Source organism: Cryptotermes secundus, unplaced genomic scaffold (assembly GCF_002891405.2).
Source record: "Cryptotermes secundus unplaced genomic scaffold, Csec_1.0 scaffold117, whole genome shotgun sequence".
Classification (NCBI taxonomy): domain Eukaryota; kingdom Metazoa; phylum Arthropoda; class Insecta; order Blattodea; family Kalotermitidae; genus Cryptotermes; species Cryptotermes secundus.
The window spans coordinates 2982668-3006214 of NW_019737981.1; the positions used below are offsets into that span (position 1 = coordinate 2982668).

Sequence of the window (23547 nt, forward strand, 5' to 3'; positions counted from 1 at the left end):
TATTTTGAAACCACTATCACAACAGTTGTCAATCAAATACACAGCACAGCGGGCCAAGAAATCATAATGGACTATATTAAGAATCTCCCTACTCAAGTTACATAGGCGGCACAACATCGGCCACCTAGAAGAGAGACAACAGGGGTCACTGACACGAACTGTAAAAGTAGTTACTATAGGATTCTGACGATGGTGTATAACACACTGATATATTGGGTTTTTGGACTTTATCCATCGTCCTGGTTTTTAAGATAACAAATAAAAACACGACGTTTCGGAAACTGGATCTGTTTCCGTCCTCGGGTGAAGGAAAACACCTATTCAGTTGGGTCCGTTAGAAAGAGCTAGCCTCAATCTGTAAACTGTAAAGTTTATGAATTTTAATTTCTAACAAAGTTTTAAAACTTTAAAACAACGTTAAATACTTCTATAACTAGAAAGGCTGCTGTGACTGATAGATGGAACATTGTCTACTTGGACATTACATGTATATTTGATTGACAACTGTTGTGATAGTAGTTTCAAAAAAGTGTTTGGTGCCTCTGAAGATGATCCAAATGGATCGAAACATGTCAGGCTAGTGAATCATCAAGTGAGAAAACTGAAATAGTCACATTGGACGGACTTGTCTTTTATAATTGTTTGTTTTGTTTTCCCTTATTTAATTCCTCCTATCTTTCCTACTTTTTCTCTCATTGCTCTTTATTACATACTTTCCTTCTTTGTTCATATCTTCCATTGCCTCACCCCTATCCCACCCTTTAATATCACCCAGCGCTCTGTGCGCCAACTGCACAATTAATTCCGACGCATTGCCGTGCAGTAGGTCTGTGTCCAGTAGAGCCTGGTCCTGACAGAAACACGTACAGCATAGTAAAGCGTCTGGGACTAGCCTCTATTCACTGGTGTGGAAGCGCAGTGACCGTGGCAGTGAGTGCCCACAGGGTAGCAGTCTCAGCGGCATTAGTTTCCCTGTGTCTGGTCCTGATTTATTCGGTTCTACTTTACGGTATATTCGCAATGAAAAGCTGCAGACATGCCCCTATTTACTTCATCATATCTGTCTATCCGCACATAAGGACTGTAGAACTTCTGAGAGAATTTTCATACAGTCTGATTCCGGAGAGTTTCTGAAATTTCTCAAGATTACATGAAGTTCAGTTGCATCTCGAGCTGTTTCAGAAACGGCTCGTCATGCAAACAGTGACATTCGTAATATTAAAGAGGGCCGCGCCAAAGCTCAAGCGGTTAGTCGCTGGCTTCCCACCGCGGCGGCCCGTGTTCGATCCCGTGTCTGGTCAAGTGGGATTTGTGGTGGACAAAGTGGGGCTGGGGCAGGTTTTCGCCGAGTACTTCGGTTTCCCCTGCCAATCTTCATTCCACCAATTGCTCCACAATCACCCTCACCTGTCATCTGGGGCTGGTACAATAGGCCAGAAGTGGCCGCAGTACAAGGGACTTAGTCCCACCCCACTAGCAATAATAAATAAAAAAAATTAAAGAGGCATACAGACCTGTCAAGCCTGGAACTTTTATTTGGAATATTTTTCAATATCGTGACTATATAACCAAATAAAGGGAGTATAATTTCTGACTTAGTAAAGTATGGCAAGGTAAAGTTGTTCCTGTGCTTAATGAAGCACAACGCCGTGAAGGCATATGGGAGTGTGGAAATATAGCTCAACAATTCTTGACCTCGACACTAGGTGGAAGTGAGTGACGAGATTCACTCTCGGGGGCACGGCCTCCTGGGCCCATTGGACAGGAGGCTGGATGGTACCCAGAATCGAGAGTATAGAAAAATCTCTTTCTCCTGCCGGGAATGGAACAGCGATTCCTGGGCTGTCCAGCCCTAAACACTCACTATAACAACTGAGCTATCCAGGCTCTGTGCAGTTTGGTATATGTAATGGATTGTGTAGCAGCAAATTTATAGGCTGATAAGAAAACTGAATAACACTGAACAGTAAGAAGTTTTCTTCTTATTTTATCAGATATACGCAGTAACAAAACATGTTTCATATAGATAGCTTGGAACGCAATAAACAAACAAAAACAAAGTCCGTGGCCTTTAGTCCGCACTAGAACTATACCGACCGAGCGACCGCCGCTTGTCGGCGAACTTAATGCCAACTTTTGTGGATGGAGGATGTCGCGTGGCCAGAGCAACGGATCCCAACGGCCTTTAATTTAGGGTATCTATAACTGAGGCCCCATTTCCTTGAAATACCGTATTTACGCATGTATAGGCCGCACATTTTTTGCCAAAAATTCAAGAGGAAAACTGGGGTGCGGCTTATATTCGAAATATTCGAAATGACACTTCATTTAAAAAAAAATTATATTCATAATTAGTAATACAGGATGTTCTACTCCTGAAATAATATTCCAAGAAAATTATCTTTTCTATAATTTCTGTCTGAAAATTGTGCTGCGGCCTATACACGCACGCGGACTACACATGCGTAAATACGGTATCTCCTCAGTTATCTTCACGAGGCTGAGTGAAACGCAATAGGTTTTGTATTTTATGTGACGATCAGGTTATTTTTGTATGACGCATACTTTTCTGAATATTTTATAAATTCCGTTTTGAGCAACATATACATTGGACCAGTAGATTCCGAACTCTGTCGAGTAGTTTCGAAGGTGAAATACACCAAGATACATTCAACTATACCGATTATGCGTAGCAATTGAATATACATACAGAATTTTGCATCAGTTTTATTGTTTTCAGAGCCACCAGAGTAAAGTCAATGTACTGGAGTATTTCTTTGACACGAATAGCACACGAACCAGGAGAAAATCTAACTGGTGCCCTAAAGGGGATGTAGCTACAAGCACGAGCGTTATATCTTCCGTCAAATTGTGAATCTACAGTGTAAGAAGTTGGGTAATGCTTTTGAAGGCAATCCGCGAAGAAATCACTTTGAGTTACCCTCTTATTTCCTCAGTTTTCTCTTCTCCTTTATTCTTCCCTTGTTTTGAGTCAAATAGAACAAGTAAAAGCGCGGCGTCGGCCCGTTCACTCGAGTTTCCAAACAAATCCCTCGAGATGAAGGACGGCAGGAAACTCTCCCCTCACTGATTCGCTTCTCATTTCCTCGCGAACACTTGTCTTTTCTCTTTTGCTAGGGTTGAAAAGAAAGTAATATCCCAAGCAAGTTATTTTCAAGTGAGCCATAATTACCGTGTTCAAAAAGTCCATCTCTAGACACTATCCTACGTAGCATGAATCGAGCCGACATCTTCACAATGTTTTTCTAAGATAGATTTTGATTTTATCACTTCATCTTCTCGCACTACTCTCAGAATTACGTTTCTGTTATATTGCTTTATGTAGAGAATTATAAATGACAGGTTCTAAAGTAAATTACTGCTTAATATTTATTAAAATTGAGAGTCCAAATAAAATAAAGCATGTATGTAGTTAGTTATTGGAGAGGATGGGTTTCCCCATGCACTTAGACCAGTATTGGTCCATTGTGCTTCCCTCTATGATATTCTACCAGTCTCTATACCCTACCGATATTGGTGCGTACCATCAGTCCCGCCGAGCCAGCGAGTTCGCCTCCACTGGCTTGGCGGTGTCTATAATGCTTCCCCCATCTGTCAGAGGTATTAGAGACTACTGGTGGGGGGGGGGAAACGTCCTTGAATTTGGTTCAGTGACCTCCTTTGGAGATATGAGGTTCTTTTACGTGCCGTAAAGCTACGACACGGGACAAACGGTTTAAAGTCCCTCCCGGAGGACTTGTTCCCTGAATTTTTCCGCCCTTAAAAATTCGACGATCTCCGCCGGGTTTTTGAACCCGCGTACTACGAGTCATGAGGTGGGAACGTTACCTCTAGACTACGAAGGCCGCTAAGCATGTATGTAAGAAGAGGTAGATGCTTCTAAACAGTTATCTCGTTCACAACATGGAAAGGCTAATTCTATAACAATATTTAATATAAGAGTATAAATTATGAGTTCCCAAACGCTTATGCAGGTAAAAAAATGTGAAGATACCCTTGTAACAGACCGTGGAGGCTCATAGGTTTGTGAGACGTTGTGGTTCCCACATTTTCTAGACAGTCGGCTCACAGATGGTGGTGAGATTGTAAGCCTTAGGCGCCGGCCACCCTTTACCCCCCAGGAATATTAATGGTGCTCATTTCTGTTACGAACCCAGGGCCATATTACGGCTGGAAGGATTAGGTAAATTGAAAAATCCAATGACTTCATCGAGAATCAAACCTTCCAGCTTGTAGTATAGTGCCTCAAGCAACCACGCTACCGCGTACCCCTAACTGTTATGCAGGGTGTCCATTTTATCTGCTGTCACAGCGCCGTGGAGAGAATTTCCGCTTTAAGATGCAGCCACTGTCGAGTTATCGCGAGTGGTAGATATACTGCACGCTCGACATTTGAGTGGGTAATCCTGTAAGTGGCCTACGACAGCCTTTCGCTTTGTAACCACTCACGTTTGAGGCAGATCTTGTTCCGCCGGAAGTTGAGTGACGTCTCGTTGTGCAGTGGGTTGTATGTGCTGATGTTCAGCTGCAGCAGCACCTCGATCTCTGCACTCTGCAGGCCCGTGCACGGGAACCGAACCCTGGACAGAAATGAACAAAATGTAATAACAGCCGTTTCACACACATGAACGTATTTTGTCTGCTACACGTCAGTCACGTGACTAGCGGCTGGGAGGAAGAAAGTAGCCGGGCTAGGCAGGAGACCTGAATTCGACGCCTCGTCTGTGCATATACTTTGCTGTGCCGCTTGATGTCTCACAAATGCAGGGAACTCGTGAAGTAGATTGTGACGTACAGTTTGCACGTAGGTGACAAAAGTAAACGCTTTACGCACTTAGTTATATTTGTGGCACTGCTGTAGTATTAGGAAGAGGCTAGCAGCTCAGTCAGTATAGTGACTATGCAATGGACTGGATGGCCGGAGAATTGGAATTCGAGTCCTGGCAGGGATAGAGATATTTTTTAATTCATCTAGTCGAGATCAGTTCTGGAGCCTCCCTTGACACCCTACCAAATGGGTACCGGGGCTACTTTCCCCAGGAGTAAAAGCCCAGGGGCGTGATAATAACCATTCCCTCCATATAGTCTGAAGGTTACGGCAGGTTTGACCTGCACTTCCACACGAAGGCCAAGGTTTATATCGGGTGTCCGAATGAAAGGTTTCCGAAATAAAAAGTTATATCTCGGAAAGTAATTGTCATATACGTATCTGGTTTATGTCATCGGAAAGGAAACCTATTTAAGTTCTTTTCCATGCCCGGCTTACGCGCATGCGCTGCCATGTTTCTGCCACGATGTTAGGAATCACTTGGACAGAGTGATGGTTAGGATATGATCGGCATAAGCGGATCAATTGCTTGGCCTCCTGGGTCGCCAGATTTAAACCCACTGGTTTCTTTCTTGTGGCGTTATTTGAAGAATATTGTCTATCAGGTTAAGATCAACACCTGAAGGTCCGCATATTTTTTTGTATTGCTAGTGGGGTGGGACTAAGTCCCTTGTACTGCGGCCACTTCTGGCCTATTGTACCAGCCCCAGATGATAGGTGAGGGTGATTGTGGAGCAATTGGTGGAATGAAGATTGGCAGGGGAAACCGAAGTACTCGGAGAAAACCTGCCCCAGCGCCAATTTGTCCACCACAAATCCCACTTGACCAGACCCGGGATCGAACCCGGGATGCAGCGATGGGAAGCCAGCGAATAACCGCTTGAGCTATGGCTCTGCTAAAGCCCGAAAAAGGGACCATGTAGCTGTGGTAACACCAAACATGCTGGATCGTCTGGATATTTGTCGTGCCACCAAGGGAGCCCACGTTGAATTTTATTGAGAAAGTTATATATTCAGAAAGAACTTTGATAGTTTCCCTTTGTAGTGGTGTAAGCCATAAATGTGAATAATAAAAGCTTTATGAAATATCATTATTTTATTTTGGATTCCTTTCATCCGGACACTCTGCATTGGTCACTAGTGCTAGTCATTTGCCTTTTACGAAAGAACAGCTGCACTTATATAAGCATAGACAACGTATCGGGCGCACCCACCCGAAAGGCTGGTTCACAATAAGCCAACGATTGCACGAAAATAATTGTGAGGAATTTTGAGCACCACTAACTAATCCCTAACCAGTGGCTTAGTGATACTAAAACACTTCAAAAGTATAAAGCGGTCTTCTGGGATGTGACACCATGTTGTCTGCTTGTACCTGTTCTGACGGTCTCTTCGCTTGCGGATTTCTTATTTTTCCTTCTACCCTGAAGATGAAGGCGAAACGTTCCTCCGAAACGTCGGTTAACACCATATCTACGCGATGCCACATCCCAGAAGACTGCTTTTTTTCATAGTCACAGCCGTGAAAACCTCAAATCTTACACTTCAAATGTAGTTGTTGTACTCGTAGTTGTTGTAATGTAGACTGACTATTATTCCGATGGAAAAGATTGAAAAACAACGTAAACAGCATTTACTGGAGCATCTTGGCTGGCTGGTAGTCTCCTCTTCAAAAGCTGTTTAGACCACTTTACTGAGATCTTAGCGATATTAAAATTCTCTTCAGTCGTGCATGCAGGATTCTTCTTATGGGTCTGTATGCTGGCTTACACCGTATCCTCTCTTACAGAATCATCCTTTTATTTGCTACTTTTCCTTGCTACTTCAGTATCGTTGCTAAATTATAATAAACTGTGGTTCTGTATGGGTGTGAAACTAGGTCTTTGATATTAAGGGAGGAACGTAGACTGGGGGTGTTTGAGGACAGGGTGGTGAGGAAAATATTTGAATCGAAGAGAGATGAAGTGACAGGAGGTCGGAGAAAACTGCATAATGAGGAGCTTCATAACTTGTACTCTTCTTCAAGTATAATTAGATTGATCAAGTCAAGGAGGATGAGGTGGGCAGGGCATTCATGACGAATGAGAGGGTAGAGAAATGCATGTAGAATATTGGTGTGAAAACCAGAAGTAAAGGAACCACTAGGAAGATGACGACTCAGGTGGGTGGACAATATTAAAATGGATCTTAGAGAAATAGGATGGGATGGTATGGACTGGATTGATCTGGCTCAGGATAGGGATCAGTGTAGGGCTGCTGTGAACACGGTATTGAACCTTCGCGCTCCATAAAATGCTGGGAAGTTCTTGAGTAGCTGCAGAGTTGGCGGCTTCTCAAGAAGAGCTTAGGCCCATGAGTGAGTGAGTGAGTGAAGAATTTAGAAGGATATATTCATTGCATTTTTCAAGGTAAAAATATTCCTCTACAGTTAGCGACGTTTTAACACATTCACAGGTTGCAAGCATGTAACATCGGTTAAATGATAATTTGTGATGATTAGGGTGTGAAAGAAGGTGTTTATGGTTTTTGTGAAGCTGGTATGTGCTTCGGCTTTTCAACGACGTTTCCTGCAACTGCGTAAATAGTGTGACGTTCGGAGATGGATTGAACGGAATACATGGATTCACAGCTCTCCCTCCTTTGGAAAGGACATGAAAGTAATCATTTGTGGCCTGTTTTAAGATACTAACACACTTTTAGTTTGAAATGATTAAGGGAAACCACAAAATATCAGTCAGGATTGAAACTGGATCTGCAAACCTTCCGAACACAAGTCTGTAACCATGCCGTCAATCCAGCTTCCTCTCTGTTATGTGTAAAAACAGATACATATCTGTAAGCTCGAGTTTTATTTCCTTGTTTTGAAATGCAATTCAGGTGAGGATCCAGTTTTTTTATACGCCACTTGGCGCTTCTGCCATAATGAATTGTTGCACTGCGCTATCTACACTGTTATTTGTAGCCCACGATGGGTTTTGCAGTTAACAAATCCTCTTCCGGCGTCCGAAAAAAAGCCCCACGCTCCCTGCAAACGATATTAACAGCTAAAAGTGGAAATTCTAATTCGATTCAGATCAGCGTACGCGATGTTATCCTGTACCTGTCTGTACATACGATATGTCTCCGAAATTATTCAGCAGAACGCTATGAAATTTGGTTTGAACAGTTCATCCGAAACATACAGGGAGAATTGGCCGCGCTATAGCTCGAGCGGTTAGTCGCTGGCTTCCCATCGCGGCGGCCCGGGTTCGATCCCGTGTCTGGTCAAGTGGGATTTGTGGTGGATGAAGTGGCACTGGGGCAGGTTTCCTCCGAGTACCTCGATTTTCCCTGCCAATCTTCATTCCACCAATTGCTCCCCAATCACCCTCACCTATCATCTGGGGCTGGTACAGTAGGCCAGAAGTGGCCGCAGTACAGGGGACTTAGTCCCACCCCACTAGCAATAAAAAAAGAAGAATTAGGGCCGCGCCATAGCTCAAGTTGTTAGTCGCTGGTTTCCCACCTCGACGGCCCGGGTTCGAGCCCTGGTCTGGTCAAGTGGGATTTGTGGTGGACAAAGTAGTCTTCGTCCCACCAAATTCTCAATCATCATAATCACCCGGGGTAGGTACAATAGGCGAGTCAGTGGCCGACGTGCCGAGTGGATCCAGCTGGACTTCACCCCCCAATATACGAATGAAATATACCAGCAAGATTTAGGGATTGCCTTTGGTTGTCTCTCAAATGGGAGTGTTGGTTATATTTACTATTTTTTCTACTATCGCCATTTTTAGCGAAGCAGGATGGGACCGACGGACCAACGAATGTATGGTTACCGTTTATATGGATGCCAGGTGGATTGCTTCATCATGTTTTTGTATTTATACACGTATTTTAAACTTTCGTTAACAGACACGGATGTCACACAGCAGAGTCTAGTGAACCACTGCAACACACATACACGCACACTACAGAACTGACAGACACACATGCAGTAGCTAACACAGATCGTGTTTTATCGTGTGCAGGCACACAGTAGCAGCTCCACCAACTGTTAATTAAGTCAAATGCTGATGGTTTTGAGTGAGAGGGAATGAGTGTGTTTTTGTCTGTGGAGGGGGGGATCCCAACCTCTCACGCACATTCATGCATATAGACAGACAGATAGACAGACTGGCAGGCATTTGGCGTGGAACGCGATGTTTACATGTTTGAAATTCTGAGAGCTTCAAAAACAAAAACAAATTACATGAGCCTGTCCCCCCGCTTGGGCTTGTGCCCGACATTTGTGGTCTGCGACCACAACCACGATTTGTGATTGTCAGCTGTCTTTAATTGTTTATTGCTGAGGCCGGGCCAGTTCGAGGGTCGTTTAATTTAGTTTCTTTCTATGGAAAACAAATTGTTTCCAGAGATTAAGTATGTGGTGAATTAATTCAGGAATTCAAGGCAAGGCGTTTTCAGCTGCCTGGAATAATATACAGAATGTAGCAGAGGGGCAACAAAATGTAGTCCGTGGGTCCGACATAGGCTGTGTGTAAACATTAAGATCATAACGACGATAAGTTCAATTGTTGTTTATTTACGTGCAACCTTAGCACCACTTTTGCCAATTACCAAGTGTACACGAGTGGGTTGAATGAAACAACATAAAACGTAAAATTGAAATACAAAATAAGGCAGTATTTTTTTATTGCTAGTGGGGTGGGATTAAGTCCCTTGTACTGCGGCCACTTCTGGCCTATTGTACCAGCCCCAGATGATAGGCGAGGATGATTGTGCAGCAATTGGTGGAATGAAGATTGACAGGGGAAACCGAAGTACTCGGAGAAAACCTGCCCCAGCCCCACTTTGTCTACCACAAATCCCACTTGATCAGACCCGGGATCGAACCTGGGCCGTCGTGGTGGGAAGCCAGCGACTAAACGCTATGGCGTGGCCCCAGATAAGGCAGTAAGTACGTACTAAATATAGGCCATCTCAAAGGATGAAAAATTCCAAAGATAATATTGATATAATGAAACAGCTTAGTGAAGGTAATCAGTAAATTAATCTGACATAAAGTTCGAGGTCTTAAAAGTTATGACAGTGGTGCTGAGAATTAAGCCGGTTACTCTGTTCAGAAACTGACGATTTGAAACAGGGGCAACGGTGCTCCGCTTCATTACGGTCAGGTCACGTGATTTCCTCATTGTGCTGCCAACATGGCGACGGCGTCAGACTGATTACTGTATGGGCGACTGGAAGAGTGATCAGGCGTCGCACAGGTGCGATTCCATCTCTGTCAGAAAATCGAGATGTCTTTTCATATTGTCGACTTCTCTTATTAAAAGTATCTTTACCCTAGAACTAAATTAATTTTAGAGAAATGGTGTATCGTATAAGCTGTACACCTGAAATATTTCTTTATCGCTTTTTCTTTCAACCCATCCTCCTATCTGTCTTTCCTCCTTTGTTCTGTATTTATTTCCCACGTTCTTTTTCTCTACAGCCTCTAGTTGTTTATAAAGGAGTTTTCAATTAGTCTTGTCACTTGTATCGATTTTATTTAATTATTTAGCGATTATATTTCAGCTCAATTCTATCTCAAACGAGGAGAGAAATTGGTGTATGATCATAAATATTGATTATATAAGGATTTGGATTTATCGTGGGTTATTTTAAGGTTTAATCCCGACATACGAGGAACGTTTAGAGCTATAATCAGGATAGCCGATAATCAGGAGGATATTCAAACCGAAACACTTCCAATTGCAAGACTAGAGCATTAGTAATATACTAACTTGTTCGGTTTATTAAGATTCCTTTGAATAGATGGCAAAATGATTATTTTTCCCTTCTATTTATATTCCGAGCACACACTTCAGACAATAACAAAGTCTCGTTGCAATGGTATACCGAAATGTACCGACTAATATGTTTTATATCACTGACTATAAATAATCACTATATGAAAATTCTGTTACTCATGTACTATATTGCTACGTACAAGGATGCATGACTATGCTTATCAATGAACGTCAATACTGGCTGCGCTATTCCAGCTTTCAGGCGTCATGTCATGTGATATGTTAAAAGAATAAAATGGTGCAGCATAAAGCATTGGTGTACGTAATGTAAGTGCAGGCTTTAAATGATTTATTTATGATTTGGATTCATTTACCTTGAAAGTAAAAGTAAAAAAACTAAAGCTATCCCTGTACCAGGCCGTGAAGGCCCATAGGGTTGTGAGACGTTGAGGGTTCCACATTATCTAGACAATCGGCTCAAAGATGGCGGTAAGGTTGTCAGCCCTACGGGCCGGCCGCGCATTACTCCCCAGGAAAATTATTTAATTAATTCCTGGTGCTCATTTCTGTTAGAGGCTGAGTCGACCCCAAGGCCATAGTGCGGCTGTAAGGATTAGGTCAATTAAAAAAAGTCCCATGACCTCATCGTGATTTGAATCCGCGACCTTCCTACTTGTAGGATAGTGCCTCAACCAACTACGCTACAATGTGCCCCTTTGCCTTGAAAGTAATTGATATAAAAAGGTAAAGGTATACTATTAAAGCTAAATACAGCAAAGACATAACATTGCACAGTGTCAATTTCTCGTAAGTCCGTTAAATACATATTACATAAAGAGAATAATTTTTGTAGTTACTGACTTTCACTGTCACATTGAAGAGATACACTATTCAGATTGCACGTATGTGGAAATGACAAATATTCCCATTTTAATAGGAAACAATCTGAAAGATAAATGCACGTGGGGAACCCAGGATAATATTAAGATAGGTCTTAAAGCAATACGAGGCGAGATATGGAAGGGTTTATGTGGCTTAAGTGAGATGGAGTTCAATGGCAGGCTCATGTGAATACTTTATGTGAATCCTGGAAAGGACACAACTATAAGAATTTTAAGAAGCACTTTTTCTAGTTGTGGACTTTAACGATAGGTATTTATATTTTCTGTCACACATAATCAAGTTTTTGCAAGCTGGGAACTTCTAGTTCAATATGGGAAGTCTGCTTAAAATTTGCAATTGTATCTTTTTTGTTGTAGTTGAGGGGTGCGAGAAATCACGGCATGCTGGGCTTGTGGTGAACGCTTTACGTCTGTCCGTCACACAGACGAGAGCTGACCTGGGCTTTCTGTTTGTTCCAAATACGAGAGAACTTGCACATTTTGGTATCCGGGGTGCGGCTCAGGGTATCTCTTGTTCTGTTGCCATGGGACCGAGTCGGGTGGTGGTAGGGTGATTATGTAAAGCAACTTCATAACAATTTGAATAACAAGTTTTAACAAGCGGAAAATGCAGTAGCTAACAGTGGCATAGTCTAGGGTAGTCAGGGATAATAACTCAATTAGTGTGATGTGAAAAGGATTGGATCAAACGGATGAATATGGCAAGAAATTGTATGAGCTGCGAAGCAAAGTAGTCGTGTACAACCACTTAAATTCGACGCAGAGGAGGTAAAATATTTTTTTGGATACACAAACCCTCCCCCATTATCATATGTTATTTTTCCAAAGGAATAGTTCACGACAATATGTACTGCATATTTTAATATCATCATCATCAGTAATCTGTCAAGACGACAGGTCCACAGTCTCTTCCAAAACAATTCCTCCACTTAATGTCATCTAGAGCTTTCTCCTTCAAATGACAGTATCCTCTTCTGTCCCCAAGGTCATCCAGCATCTTCTTACGTCTTCTTCCTCGTCTTCTTGTCACTTCTATCCGCCCCTCTATCTTTCCTTCAATAACTTCTTTTAGAAGGCAGTTTCTGCGTAAAACATGCAGAGGAAGAAATAATAAAATGGTACACATAAAAGTAAACACGAAGTCAAATAGGCATATGATCACGTGTTGTGAAGACATAATACAGCACATAATGATAATGTAAAGAAAGTTAATCAGTTATTCCATAATATGGCAAATTTCCGTTGTTCGGATCTACAGTAGCAAATAGAAATTACATTCTCGACGGAAGTGGCAGCAGATACATTTTTGGGACAGTTCGCTCTTTCCGTGCCCAACTAAAAACTAAAGAATGAAGTATACAAAGTATGATTTAATTCTGGTTTTGTATGGATGTAAAACTTGGTCTCACTCTAAGGGAATATGATAGGCTGATGATGTTTGAGAACACGGAGGTGAGGGATCAGTATTAGATAATTAGGAATAGGACATAACAGAAAGCTGGAAGAATTCGATAATGAGATTTGTAATTTAATTTTATCTCCAAATTACATTAAGGCGACAAACGCAAACGTCATGGATGGACCGTAATTGCAAGCATGTGCTTATGTTATATTCTGGCTTACTTTTGGTTCTGCAAATGTGGATGAAGAGACCAACCTTAGATATTCGACATAAAGATTCATCTTAAGGAAAGAGGGCATGAGATGCGGAATGAATTTAGCTGCATCCAGATATGGACCATTGGTGGGCCGTTTTGTGCATGGTAATGAAAATTTTGGTTCGATAGAAGAGCGGTGAAAATAGTGACCACTTGAACAATTGTCACATCTCAAGAACGTGTCTAAGGAGTTTGTTACAGTTTTTAACTACACTCCGTTACTGGCCTAGATGTTAACCGTAATCATGTCACGAAAATATCTACCGCTGAAAATGGAAATTTACAGTATCCAGACGGCACTGTGCAGGGACATGCGTGAAGTTTTATCTTTACGACATGAAGTTAACACCGTTTTCAATAATGTTTAAAATACAAAATTGTAACGTGGATGGCCAGAACGTTTCTAAGTAGCGACCTGTAAACAAACGTCAGTCGCATTAGCGCACTCAACAATAGGATGAATATTTATAGTTCGATGCTAGGCAACAGTCAGCGCGCCAATAAGCTGGCGAAATGACTGTCACGTGAATGGCTTTCTATGGGGTCGCGGTAAATTAATTACATAATTTTTCAATTTATATCATCAGTTTTTTCTTCAATTCATCTTTTTTTGAGAGATCCAGTAAATTTCATTTTATAATCTATATGTAAGCAAACGAATAAAATGTATAATTTTTAGATAAATGCAATTAATATGCATAACAAAACCTTTAAGAAGTGAAGTTCAAATGAAGCCTCTTAGTAATTTCACGGTGGGATCTTTCTTGAAAGTTAATATTTGTTCAGAAATATTACGTTTTTTAACATTATCCACCGTCCTGTCTTTATCTAAAAAAGCGGAACTGTTTGTATTACAAAATACAACGTTTCGGAAATTGGATTCTGTCTCCTTCTTCAGGTATAACTTACTCAGTTTGGCCCAATCGATAGCTGTATCGAGCTGAGAAGGTTTTACCTGAAGACAGAGACATAATCCAATCTCCGAAAGGTTGTGTTTTGAAAAATAAACAGGGCGGTGTTTTTAGATAAAGACAAGAAGATGGATAATGTCCAAAAACGTTATATTTGTACTAATGTACCAACGTCACAAACTTTTGGGTCCCAATAGTTGTTTAGTTAATCAAGAAATTGACATGTTTTCATACAACTCTAAGGTATATTATTGGCCGCGCCATAGCTCAAGCGGTTAGTCGCTGACTTCTCATCGCGGCAGCCCGGGTTCGATCCCGGGTCTGGTCAAGTGGGATTAGTGGTGGACAAAGTGGCGCTGGGGCAGGTTTTCTCCGAGTACTTCGGTTTCCCCTGCCAATCTTCATTCTACCAATTGCTCCACAATCCCCCTCACCTATCATCTGGGGCTGGTACAATAGGCCAGAAGTGGCCGCAGTACAAGGGACTTAGTCCCACTTCACTAGCAATAAAAAGGTACATTATCACATGCACAATGGATCGTCATTCAAATTTATCCAGATCCAGTAAAATCCAGCCTGCACCCCCGTACCGAATTTTTAGCATTAGTTTTAATAATTTTCTATTTCCGTTTGCCTTCGAAAAATAATCCACCGCCTTCAGATTTTCCAAATAAAATGTCGGAAGATTAGACAATCAAAATTTTATTTGAAATCACGGTTCATACCTCTCAGAAAACACACCGTTTGTTCTATAAGTCGAAATTTTTTAAGGAAAGAGCTACTGTTTCTTTTGTGTAGTAAACGAAACATAGAAACACAATCTGGGTGGAAATGGGTAACGTTCACAGTTAACAGGGGCACACGGTAGCGTAGGTGTTTGAGACACTTTGCTACTAGCGGGAATGTCGCGGGTTCGATTCCCGATGTGATCACCACATTTTTCAATTGACCTAATCCTTTCAGTCCCACTAGAACCCTGGGGTCGACACAGCATCGAACATAAATGAGTATCAGCAATATTCCTAGGGAATAAAGGACGGCCGGCTCGTAAGGCTGACAACCTCCAACATCTTTGAGACAATTGTATAGAAAATATGGGAGCCTCGACGTCTCACAACCCTATTTTCCTCCACGGCTTGTTACAGGGATGTCTTTACCTATACTTTTCCGTTTATATAGTTCACATTACTTTAATGAGTTAAGCTTTGCTCGTGAAAGGAATCGTATCGAATATTTTATTTCGAAGATTAGTGTTACGAATACGCCTATCCTCAAGCAGAGGGTGAGGGGGAGATAGGATTAATTATGGTCTGTGATTAGTATTAAGTACAGTAGAATAGAGCGGCGTAGGCCCTTTACCCGGAACAGGGGAACTGAACTCACCTGTTGTTGCTGTATCGATTCGCCTCGTTATGTCGTGGGGCTGTTGCTAGGTGGAGACTTCCTTCTATTCCCACCCGTGAATTTACCTACCGATTCTTTCACTCGTCACTTGAGTACATCAAATGATGACGCACCGAACTGGAGTCCGAACAGATGTACTTGGTTTGAATCCTGTTCGGAAGTCGGTATGCTGATGGTTCTGCTTACGTCCTTCAGACTTTCTTACAAAAAGACTGCATTACATTTTAAAATATGGCACGGTTCATTATTCTTTCTGTCTGTCGGTAGCTTCCCCTCCGCCAGTCTGCATTTGATGAAGCTTTGAAATGTAATTATCTATTCGAGAAGTTGTTAGGTTGCTTAATCTGACCACTGTTTGCTTCCTGCAGCACGAACACTAAAGGACGTTCGGATAAAGGAAAAGAAATTCAATTTACATCTAATTCTGAGAATACTCGTTCCTTATTTTTGTGTCAGTTAAGTCAACCGAAGTTCCTGTACGTTTCTGCTACGGTTCTGTTTTCTACATCGTTTATCGAAGAATTTAGTAATATTCCATCTATAAAAGCTTGTATTTAACGCCACATTCGTGCTACATGACCTGCCCACCTCATCGTCCTTGACTTGGTCAATCTAATTATACTTGGAGAAGAGTACAAGTTATGAAACTCCTCATTATGCAGTTTTCTCCAACTTACCGTCACTTCGTCTCTCTTCGGTCCAAATATTCTCCTGAACACCCTGTTCTCAAATCCCCTCAGTCTATGTTCCTCCCTTGATATCAGAGACCAAGTTTCACACCCATACAGAACCACAGGCAAAATTGTAGTTTTTTATATTTTAATTTCTATGTTTTTGGACAGCAGACGAGAAGACAAAAGGTTCTGGACTGAATGGTAGCAAGCATTACCCGAGTTCAATCGCCTCTTAATTTCCTCCTGAATCAGGTTTCGATCTGTTATCGTTGTTCCCAAATATCTGAACTGTACCATGTTTTTAAACCATGTGTTACCTATATCTTATGTCATGATTTTGGCCTACATTTTAGTGACCAGACATCAACATATATTTAGTTTTCTCTGTGTTTATTTCTAGACTAACCTCCTTACTAGCGTCAATCAAAGTTTGTGTTGCTTTATAGAGACTTCTTACATACATTCCAAGTACCAAATCTCCACCGTTTAGGTCGTTTATCCAAAGAATCCGCCAAGGCTCGAGGCTTCTTGTGATCTTTCGAAACAAGCTATTTTTTTGCCTTGACGGGATGTAGGATCACCTCTTGTCGGCATTCCGCGACTGCTTCTTCAATTTATTCGCAGTTATCCTCCATATCTGGAAGTCGTCTACTCCTTCCACAACCTGAGGAGGCGCCATGCCATGTTGACAAGGGACGCACCTAACGCGGTGAAATCATTAGTAGGATTATTTTTACAGCAGTCGAAGTGTGTCTGCAATAAGTGAACATTTACCCCGAATGAGAAATGGGAAGCAACACGGTACGCATTTGGTAATTTGTGCACTCCATTGGAGTGTATATTTCAATTTCCCTTCGTACGTATCTTACGTCTCCAGAGCTGACATGCATTAACGATCTGCCACGTAAGTTCTTATACACCCTGTCGCGAGAGCGTGTTCATTTTGGGTAGCGACAGAACAAAGGTCTGCTGCCATAATTCCATTAGCCTGTGTGTATGGGGATTGACGATATAATTGAAAACACCCAGCGTGGCGCTTGCTGCGTCATCTGTCCGCCAAAATATAGAATAGAGGTACAGCATTCCCACCTCTTCCTAACAAAATGAAATTACTGTTTCAGAAATTCGAGAACATACGATTTCTCCATGAATAACGATATTAATTGGTTTTAAGAATCCGAATATAAAATTGCTGATGATTCAGATAAATGAACATATTCAAATTGAATACATTTTTGTAAAGCTTCACTGTAATTAAAGATTCTGAGATTTGATACAATGTTTAGGACGTATCATTTTGTTAAAACTTATCTTTTTCATTATATCTGTGTATATTTTATCTGTTTATTCGTATGTTCATCTTGTTTCCTCTCCTTTCATTTGTACGCTTCCGTCTGGCTGCCAGTTCTTTGATAGAACAGTGACAGAATTTACTTTATACCGTTACCTGTATAAAAGCGACGTGTTTAAAATATTGGGAAAACACACATGTGTCTGGGACGTGCTTCCATATAGCAGGAAACAGAGCGAAATAAAGTGGAGTGAAAATGTTGCTCTGAATTGGTTGTGACATCGACGTCTGCCATGTTCTTTACTATCACCGCAGAGCTGATCGTCTGTTGTTTGCGTGTGCATGAAGCTGGTCATGATGGTGCTTCAGAAATATACTTCCCAGAATCATACACACTTACCTGCATCAATATTGAAGGACGAGCATGAAACACCTATGTAAGATTTGAGGCTTTCACGGCGGTGACTATGAAGAAAACAGTCTTCTGGGATTTGGCACCGTGTATAAGTGGTGTTAATCGACGTTTCGGAGGAACGTATCGCCTCCATCTTCAGGGTAGAAGAAAATACTGTGCACAGTCTGCTTTTACCGGTTCTCACGGTCTCTTCGCTTTCAGAATTCTTATTTTTTCTTCTACGCTGAAGATGGAGGCGATACCTTCCTCCGAAACGTCGATTAACACCACTTATACACGGTGCCAAATCCCAGAAGACTGCTTTCTTCATGAAACACCTAATTTGAACATAGAAATAATCATTGACAAAAACATGAATAATGATCACCGAACCATGATGATAAAATCATTATATTTCCTCTAGAGGATATGGCACTTCCGCATGTAAGTTACTTGCTGGTTTGTGTGTTTGATTGAGTTCTTCGAGTATACAGTTTTATAGAGCGTACAACATTTAGAACACAAATCAAACTGCAACAGTATATGCAAGCTTTTTGTCTTTCTCTCGCTCCCAATTTGGAGCATGGGGTTGATTTCTCAATTTCACTGATCATTTTTTGCAGACGATAATACTCTTTAGACGGCTGATCAGCCAATCGTAAGGCCTCTACCTAAACACAGGACAACACAAACAGAATAAACGTATATACACACACCGAACATCCATGCCTTGTGTGGGATTCGAACACAAGATCCCGGTTTCTGAGCCTTGGACTGCTCACCTACCGTGACCGGCATATGCAAGCTTACATGTACAGTAAGCATAATAATGCAACTGAGTTACTTGTTTGCTTTCATTAACTGTTTATGAGAACTTACGTAACAGTTTTGCACTAGATGCTGATAATATCCACCGCCTTCTCGAAGACAAGATCTGCCTGTTTCAGTCTGTATTGTGAATTATTATGAAGTGTTTGTGGCTCAGTATTGGCATCAGTCTATATAATAATGCCTTTTATTCCTGCGGGCTACGTGTGTTATTAAAATAAATTCGTTATTAAAGAAATTATCATAGAAAGAAGTCGAGTGGCGTGAGGTCTGGAGATTGGAGTGGCAAAAGAACACGCCCAAATGCGATCGCCAAAGAACACTTGCAGTAAAGCAGTCATGGAGTTATCAGTGTGGACAGTTGTGTTCTCATTCGGAAACTTATAACACTTTTCGTGCTTTCCAGCAGTGAAATAAATTGAGCCAGAAGATTCTTTTAACTTTCGGCATTTATTGTCTCTTCAGCGAACGAAGATCCCGCACTTCGCATTTGAGACGCGGTGAACCATAAGCCAGTCTTCAGTGAACGCGGAGGAATTTCATGCACTGCATGTGGGTTCTCAGAACTCCATAGTCGGCCACTTTGGCTATTTACTCGTATATGTGACCGCGTAAGTGGGACGGCAATTCGTAGCAAAAGAAATTGTCTAGTACATGAACATCTTCACGCAAAAATCGACGAAACGAGCGACAATACTGAGTTATTGCAGCTGTATCCTTTAACTTCGTTACGTTCAGCTGTTTGGTCGCGCTGTGCGCCCTTGTCAAGGTAGTACGCTTTGCTGTAAGAATCTTCCCAACTGTCAAAACTTTTCGTCGCCATCGTAAACACTTTCTTTTTCAGAAACCTTGTTGGCAGTTAGTGTATCGTTGAGGCCGCGCCATAGCTCAAGCGGTTAGTCGCTGACTTCCCACTACGGCGGCCGGGTTGGATCCCGGGTCTCGTCAAGTGGGATTTGTGGTGGATAAAGTGGCGCTGGGACAGGTTTTCTCCGAGTACTTCGGTTTCCCCTGCCAAACTTCATTCCACCACTTGCTCCACAGTCACCCTCACCTATCATCTGGGGCTGGTACAATAGGCCAGAAGTGGCCGCAGTACAAGGGACTTAGTCCCACCCCACTAGCATTAAAAAAATAATGTATCGTTGTCTTAATCTGTACTTCCTTGTAACAGAACGCGTTTCTAAGTACGTCATTAATTTTATGCAAAATTTTGTTCGTTAATTAACACACTTTATGCTTCTAAATATGGCTTGCTTCCATTACAAAATTTCTGCGCAACTGGTGACCAGCAGTAGCCTAGCAATAAGTGTCACTTTGACTTCAGTTTCACGAGAAACTTTGGGAAAGTTCAATACACGACGAAGAGCTCATGATTTAATTTCTGTAGCGTAGTATATGTTTGGGTTGCTTTTTAAATGTTGCATCCTGTATAAAAACATCATTTTAGTCTCATTCAAATACTTAAATCAGTGTAAAGTTGTACTGAGGCATTGTCGAGTTTCTTACCTGAACGTCTGCACCCTGGTGGGCACGAGCCCCCTGTTAGAGATGTTCAACTGTGGGGGGCTCAGTGCCTCGTGGTTCCCATAGTCGATGGACAGGACATACGGCAACTGAAACATGCAAGACAGGCGTTAGTCTTTGTCGAGGGAATAAGATCTATTATTTACTAATTAAATGACTGGACTAATAAGTCGCCATCTCTATAGCTGACGGACTATTTTTGTTTGCAGATAAAAACATCAGGTACAACTCTATACATGTTTGTTCCTTTTACTAAAATTATGAGCAATTATAGTCGTAGAGTGTATAAAATATGACGGAAGACCCTGATAATATCAGAGAATTGTGACGAAATATAGGCTGTCGGGTTAAGTGAAATTATGTTACAGAAATTGTGCTTCAGGATTTAATTTACATGTAAAATGAATAAATAAAATATAAAAAAAGTAAAGCTATTTGTGTAACAGGCCGTGGAGGTCCATAGGATTTTGAGAGGTCGAGGCACTCACATTTACTAAATCAGCTCACAGATAGCGGTAAGGTTGTGAGCCTTACGCGCCGGCCGTCCTTTATCCTCCAGGAATATTCCTGGTACTCATTTCCGTTAGAGGCTGAATCGACCCCAGAGTCATAGTGCGGCTGGAAGTATTAGGTCAATTAAAAATTCCAGTGATCTAAACGGAAGTCGAACCCAAGACCTTCCGGTTTGTAGCGTGGTGTTCCAACCAACTACGCTACCGCGTGTTCCAAATAAAATATGAAGGATGTGGAATTTATAAAGTGAACAGTGACTAACTAACTACCATAAACATTAGCCACCTAACTAATTAAATAACCAATTGATCGACCACGTATCAAAATAACCAAGTAAATGAATATCCAACAGAGTAACAAGCTAATAAACTAAACAAGCACTTACAGAACTAGCTACCTGCCTAAGGCGATTATGCTTGGTACGTTTTGATGCAGTGTGTTTCTAAGCATTAATTAACGTGAAATTTCAGATTTTTAATGTCAAAACAGTGTTCACAGTATCAGTGCCGNTCTAAACAATCAGCTCACAGATAGCGGTAAGGTTGTAAGCCTTACGCGCCGGCCGTCCTTTACCCTCCAGGAATATTCGTGGTACTTATTTCCGTTAGAGGCCGAATCGACCCCTGGGCCATAGTGCTGCTGGAGGTATTAGGTCAATTAAAAATTCCAATGATCTAATCGGAAATGTGTTAATTAACGTGATATTTCAGATTTTTAATGTCAAAACAGTGTTCACAGTATCAGTGCCGGACAAGCCATTCTGCACTCAAATTCAAATGCCTATCTGCATTTTGTAAGCCTGCCCTTGTAACGTGGTTATGTGAATTCTATGGGGCGAACAGTTTCGGAAACCATTCGTACAGAATGAAGATAATTTGTGCAGGTTTGCAGGATTCTGATTAATTGATACTGTTCATAATGCTCCGGTCATCGGCACTGCGTTAGAAGCAGACATGTGGAATTATCTCACTTTAATATGCACACTGCATCATGAGGATCAGTTTCGACTCGGTTTTGAACATTTTATATTTGTTGAAAATCCCAGTCATAGTTATGATAGATTTAAGAGAAGAATTTTAAGTCAGTTTTCCTACAAATTTTCCGGCTCTCTTTCGGAAAGTATAGTTTAGAAATTGGGGCCTGATATCTTCTTTGGAGTCTGGAAATGCTCTTACATATTAAACTCATTATTATTATTATTATTATTATTGTTATTATTAGTTAAAAGGACGGCGAAACAAAAAAATGTTTTTTATCATGTCTTGCTGTGATAATCTATAAATTATGCTTTAATAAGTGTCACATTAATCAAAGAAGGAAGAGACGCTCTCTTAAAACTGTAGTGTCTGATTTTTCGGCTATTTAATGACTCACTTTGAGCCGCGTATCTTATGTAACATAGAATAAGATGGGAATATTATCGCGAGCTGTCGTAACCTATGCTTTGCCGATATAGTTTTCGTTATGCTTAGTTATGCTTAGAACAACGAGAGCATATTTTAAGTTAGGACTAAGATTCAAATCAAGTGCCTCTAAAGAAAGTCCAAATACTTACTGCTACATCAGAATAACTTAAAAGAAAACAATTAAGTCCAATTGAAGGATAAGGTATAGGCCTAGTAGTGGTGTACAGGATCCGGTGAAACTCTAGCTCAAGGATGATCGTCTTACATCTGGACCGGTTCGTAAGTTATTAGGGAACAGCTCGGGACTATCGGCCTTGAGGAGGGAGCAGCGAGAGCAGATGGGAAGCAGTCACCATGAGAACCGAGCCGAGGCGGAGGAAGGCGAGGCCGATCACAGACGTCACAAGAATATCCCTCGAAAAAGAAGGAAATTTTGACGCCTGTAGACTATTCGGGACAAATATCTTTAGCATGGAGCAATGTGGCCTGGAAAACCGTTGCTAGGCAACTATCGCGGAAGAAGTTACTATACACCAGCCATTGGTAGGTAGCGACTTCGCAAAGAATAATGTTTCAACGGCAACGAGAGAATACAACAACAATGAAAGAGACATTTTCTACCCGGTCCTTGCTGAGGTGTTATAATCCTGACCAGTTAGCAGTTGCAGTCAGAGAACCGGGGTCTAGTCGTTGCGAGGTGTTGCTGCTAGAAGTTTGTAACTGAGGTCGGGGATGGTTCTGGATCCCAGAAGAAGGGAAACGTCCGCCACTGAAGCCGCTGCCAAGCAACGGCAGTGATGACGTGACTGTGGACGTTAGTGTGTGTATATTAGTGAACTGTAAATTGTAGTCACGCGCTGTGTCAAAGTGTGCAACAGATCGAGTCATCAATTCAAAACCATTCAATAGTCACTTATCACATGATAATATCTACGAGTATGTATGTTGGATTAAGTTTGCTTACTTTTAATTTGATGGTGCCCTTGAATTTAACTTCTCATGTAATAACACCGCATTGCCGGGTAGAATTCTGGGGCGAATTTTTTAACATGACCTCTTTAATAGCTTGCAAACTGGGTTATTAATGGACCATCTGATATGAATAGTAACTAGCTATCTAAGCAACTGATCACCTGGCTAATCGGATAGGATATTAACGGAATAACTAGTCAGCTGACTGGTTGGACAAGTAAGTAGTTGCTTGACGGAATATCTAATGAATTAGCGCAACCCGTGAAGTAAATGACCCAGTCTTTTGTGGAATCCAGCGGTTCATTCTGCGTATCTCAAAGCCTGTTACTGCGCCCCTGCCTGAGCCAATTTAGTCACGTTACACAGTATTTTAAAGTTCTCGTTTACTGTAGCAATAAGATGTTAAACGGTGTACAGTCTCGTGAGAGTAGGTACATTAATTCAGCA

General features: G+C 41.5%; 2 protein-coding genes across 5 annotated transcripts in view; one reads left to right on the plus strand and one right to left on the minus strand.

Annotated features, from left to right (window-relative positions):
• Positions 1-23547, minus strand: part of LOC111870520 (tyrosine-protein kinase Dnt) — a 293680-nt gene that overhangs the window by 66672 nt on the left and 203461 nt on the right. Inside the window, exons 5-6 of the mRNA XM_023862873.2 lie at positions 20192-20298; positions 4471-4601 (exon numbers count right to left, since the gene is read on the minus strand). Of these exons, the coding sequence (XP_023718641.1) occupies positions 4471-4601; positions 20192-20298 (238 nt within the window). The remainder of the gene's footprint in view (positions 1-4470; positions 4602-20191; positions 20299-23547) is intronic.
• The window catches only part of LOC111870535 (protein SERAC1), a 474375-nt gene that overhangs the window by 54126 nt on the left and 396702 nt on the right, over positions 1-23547 (plus strand). The window lies entirely within an intron of this gene.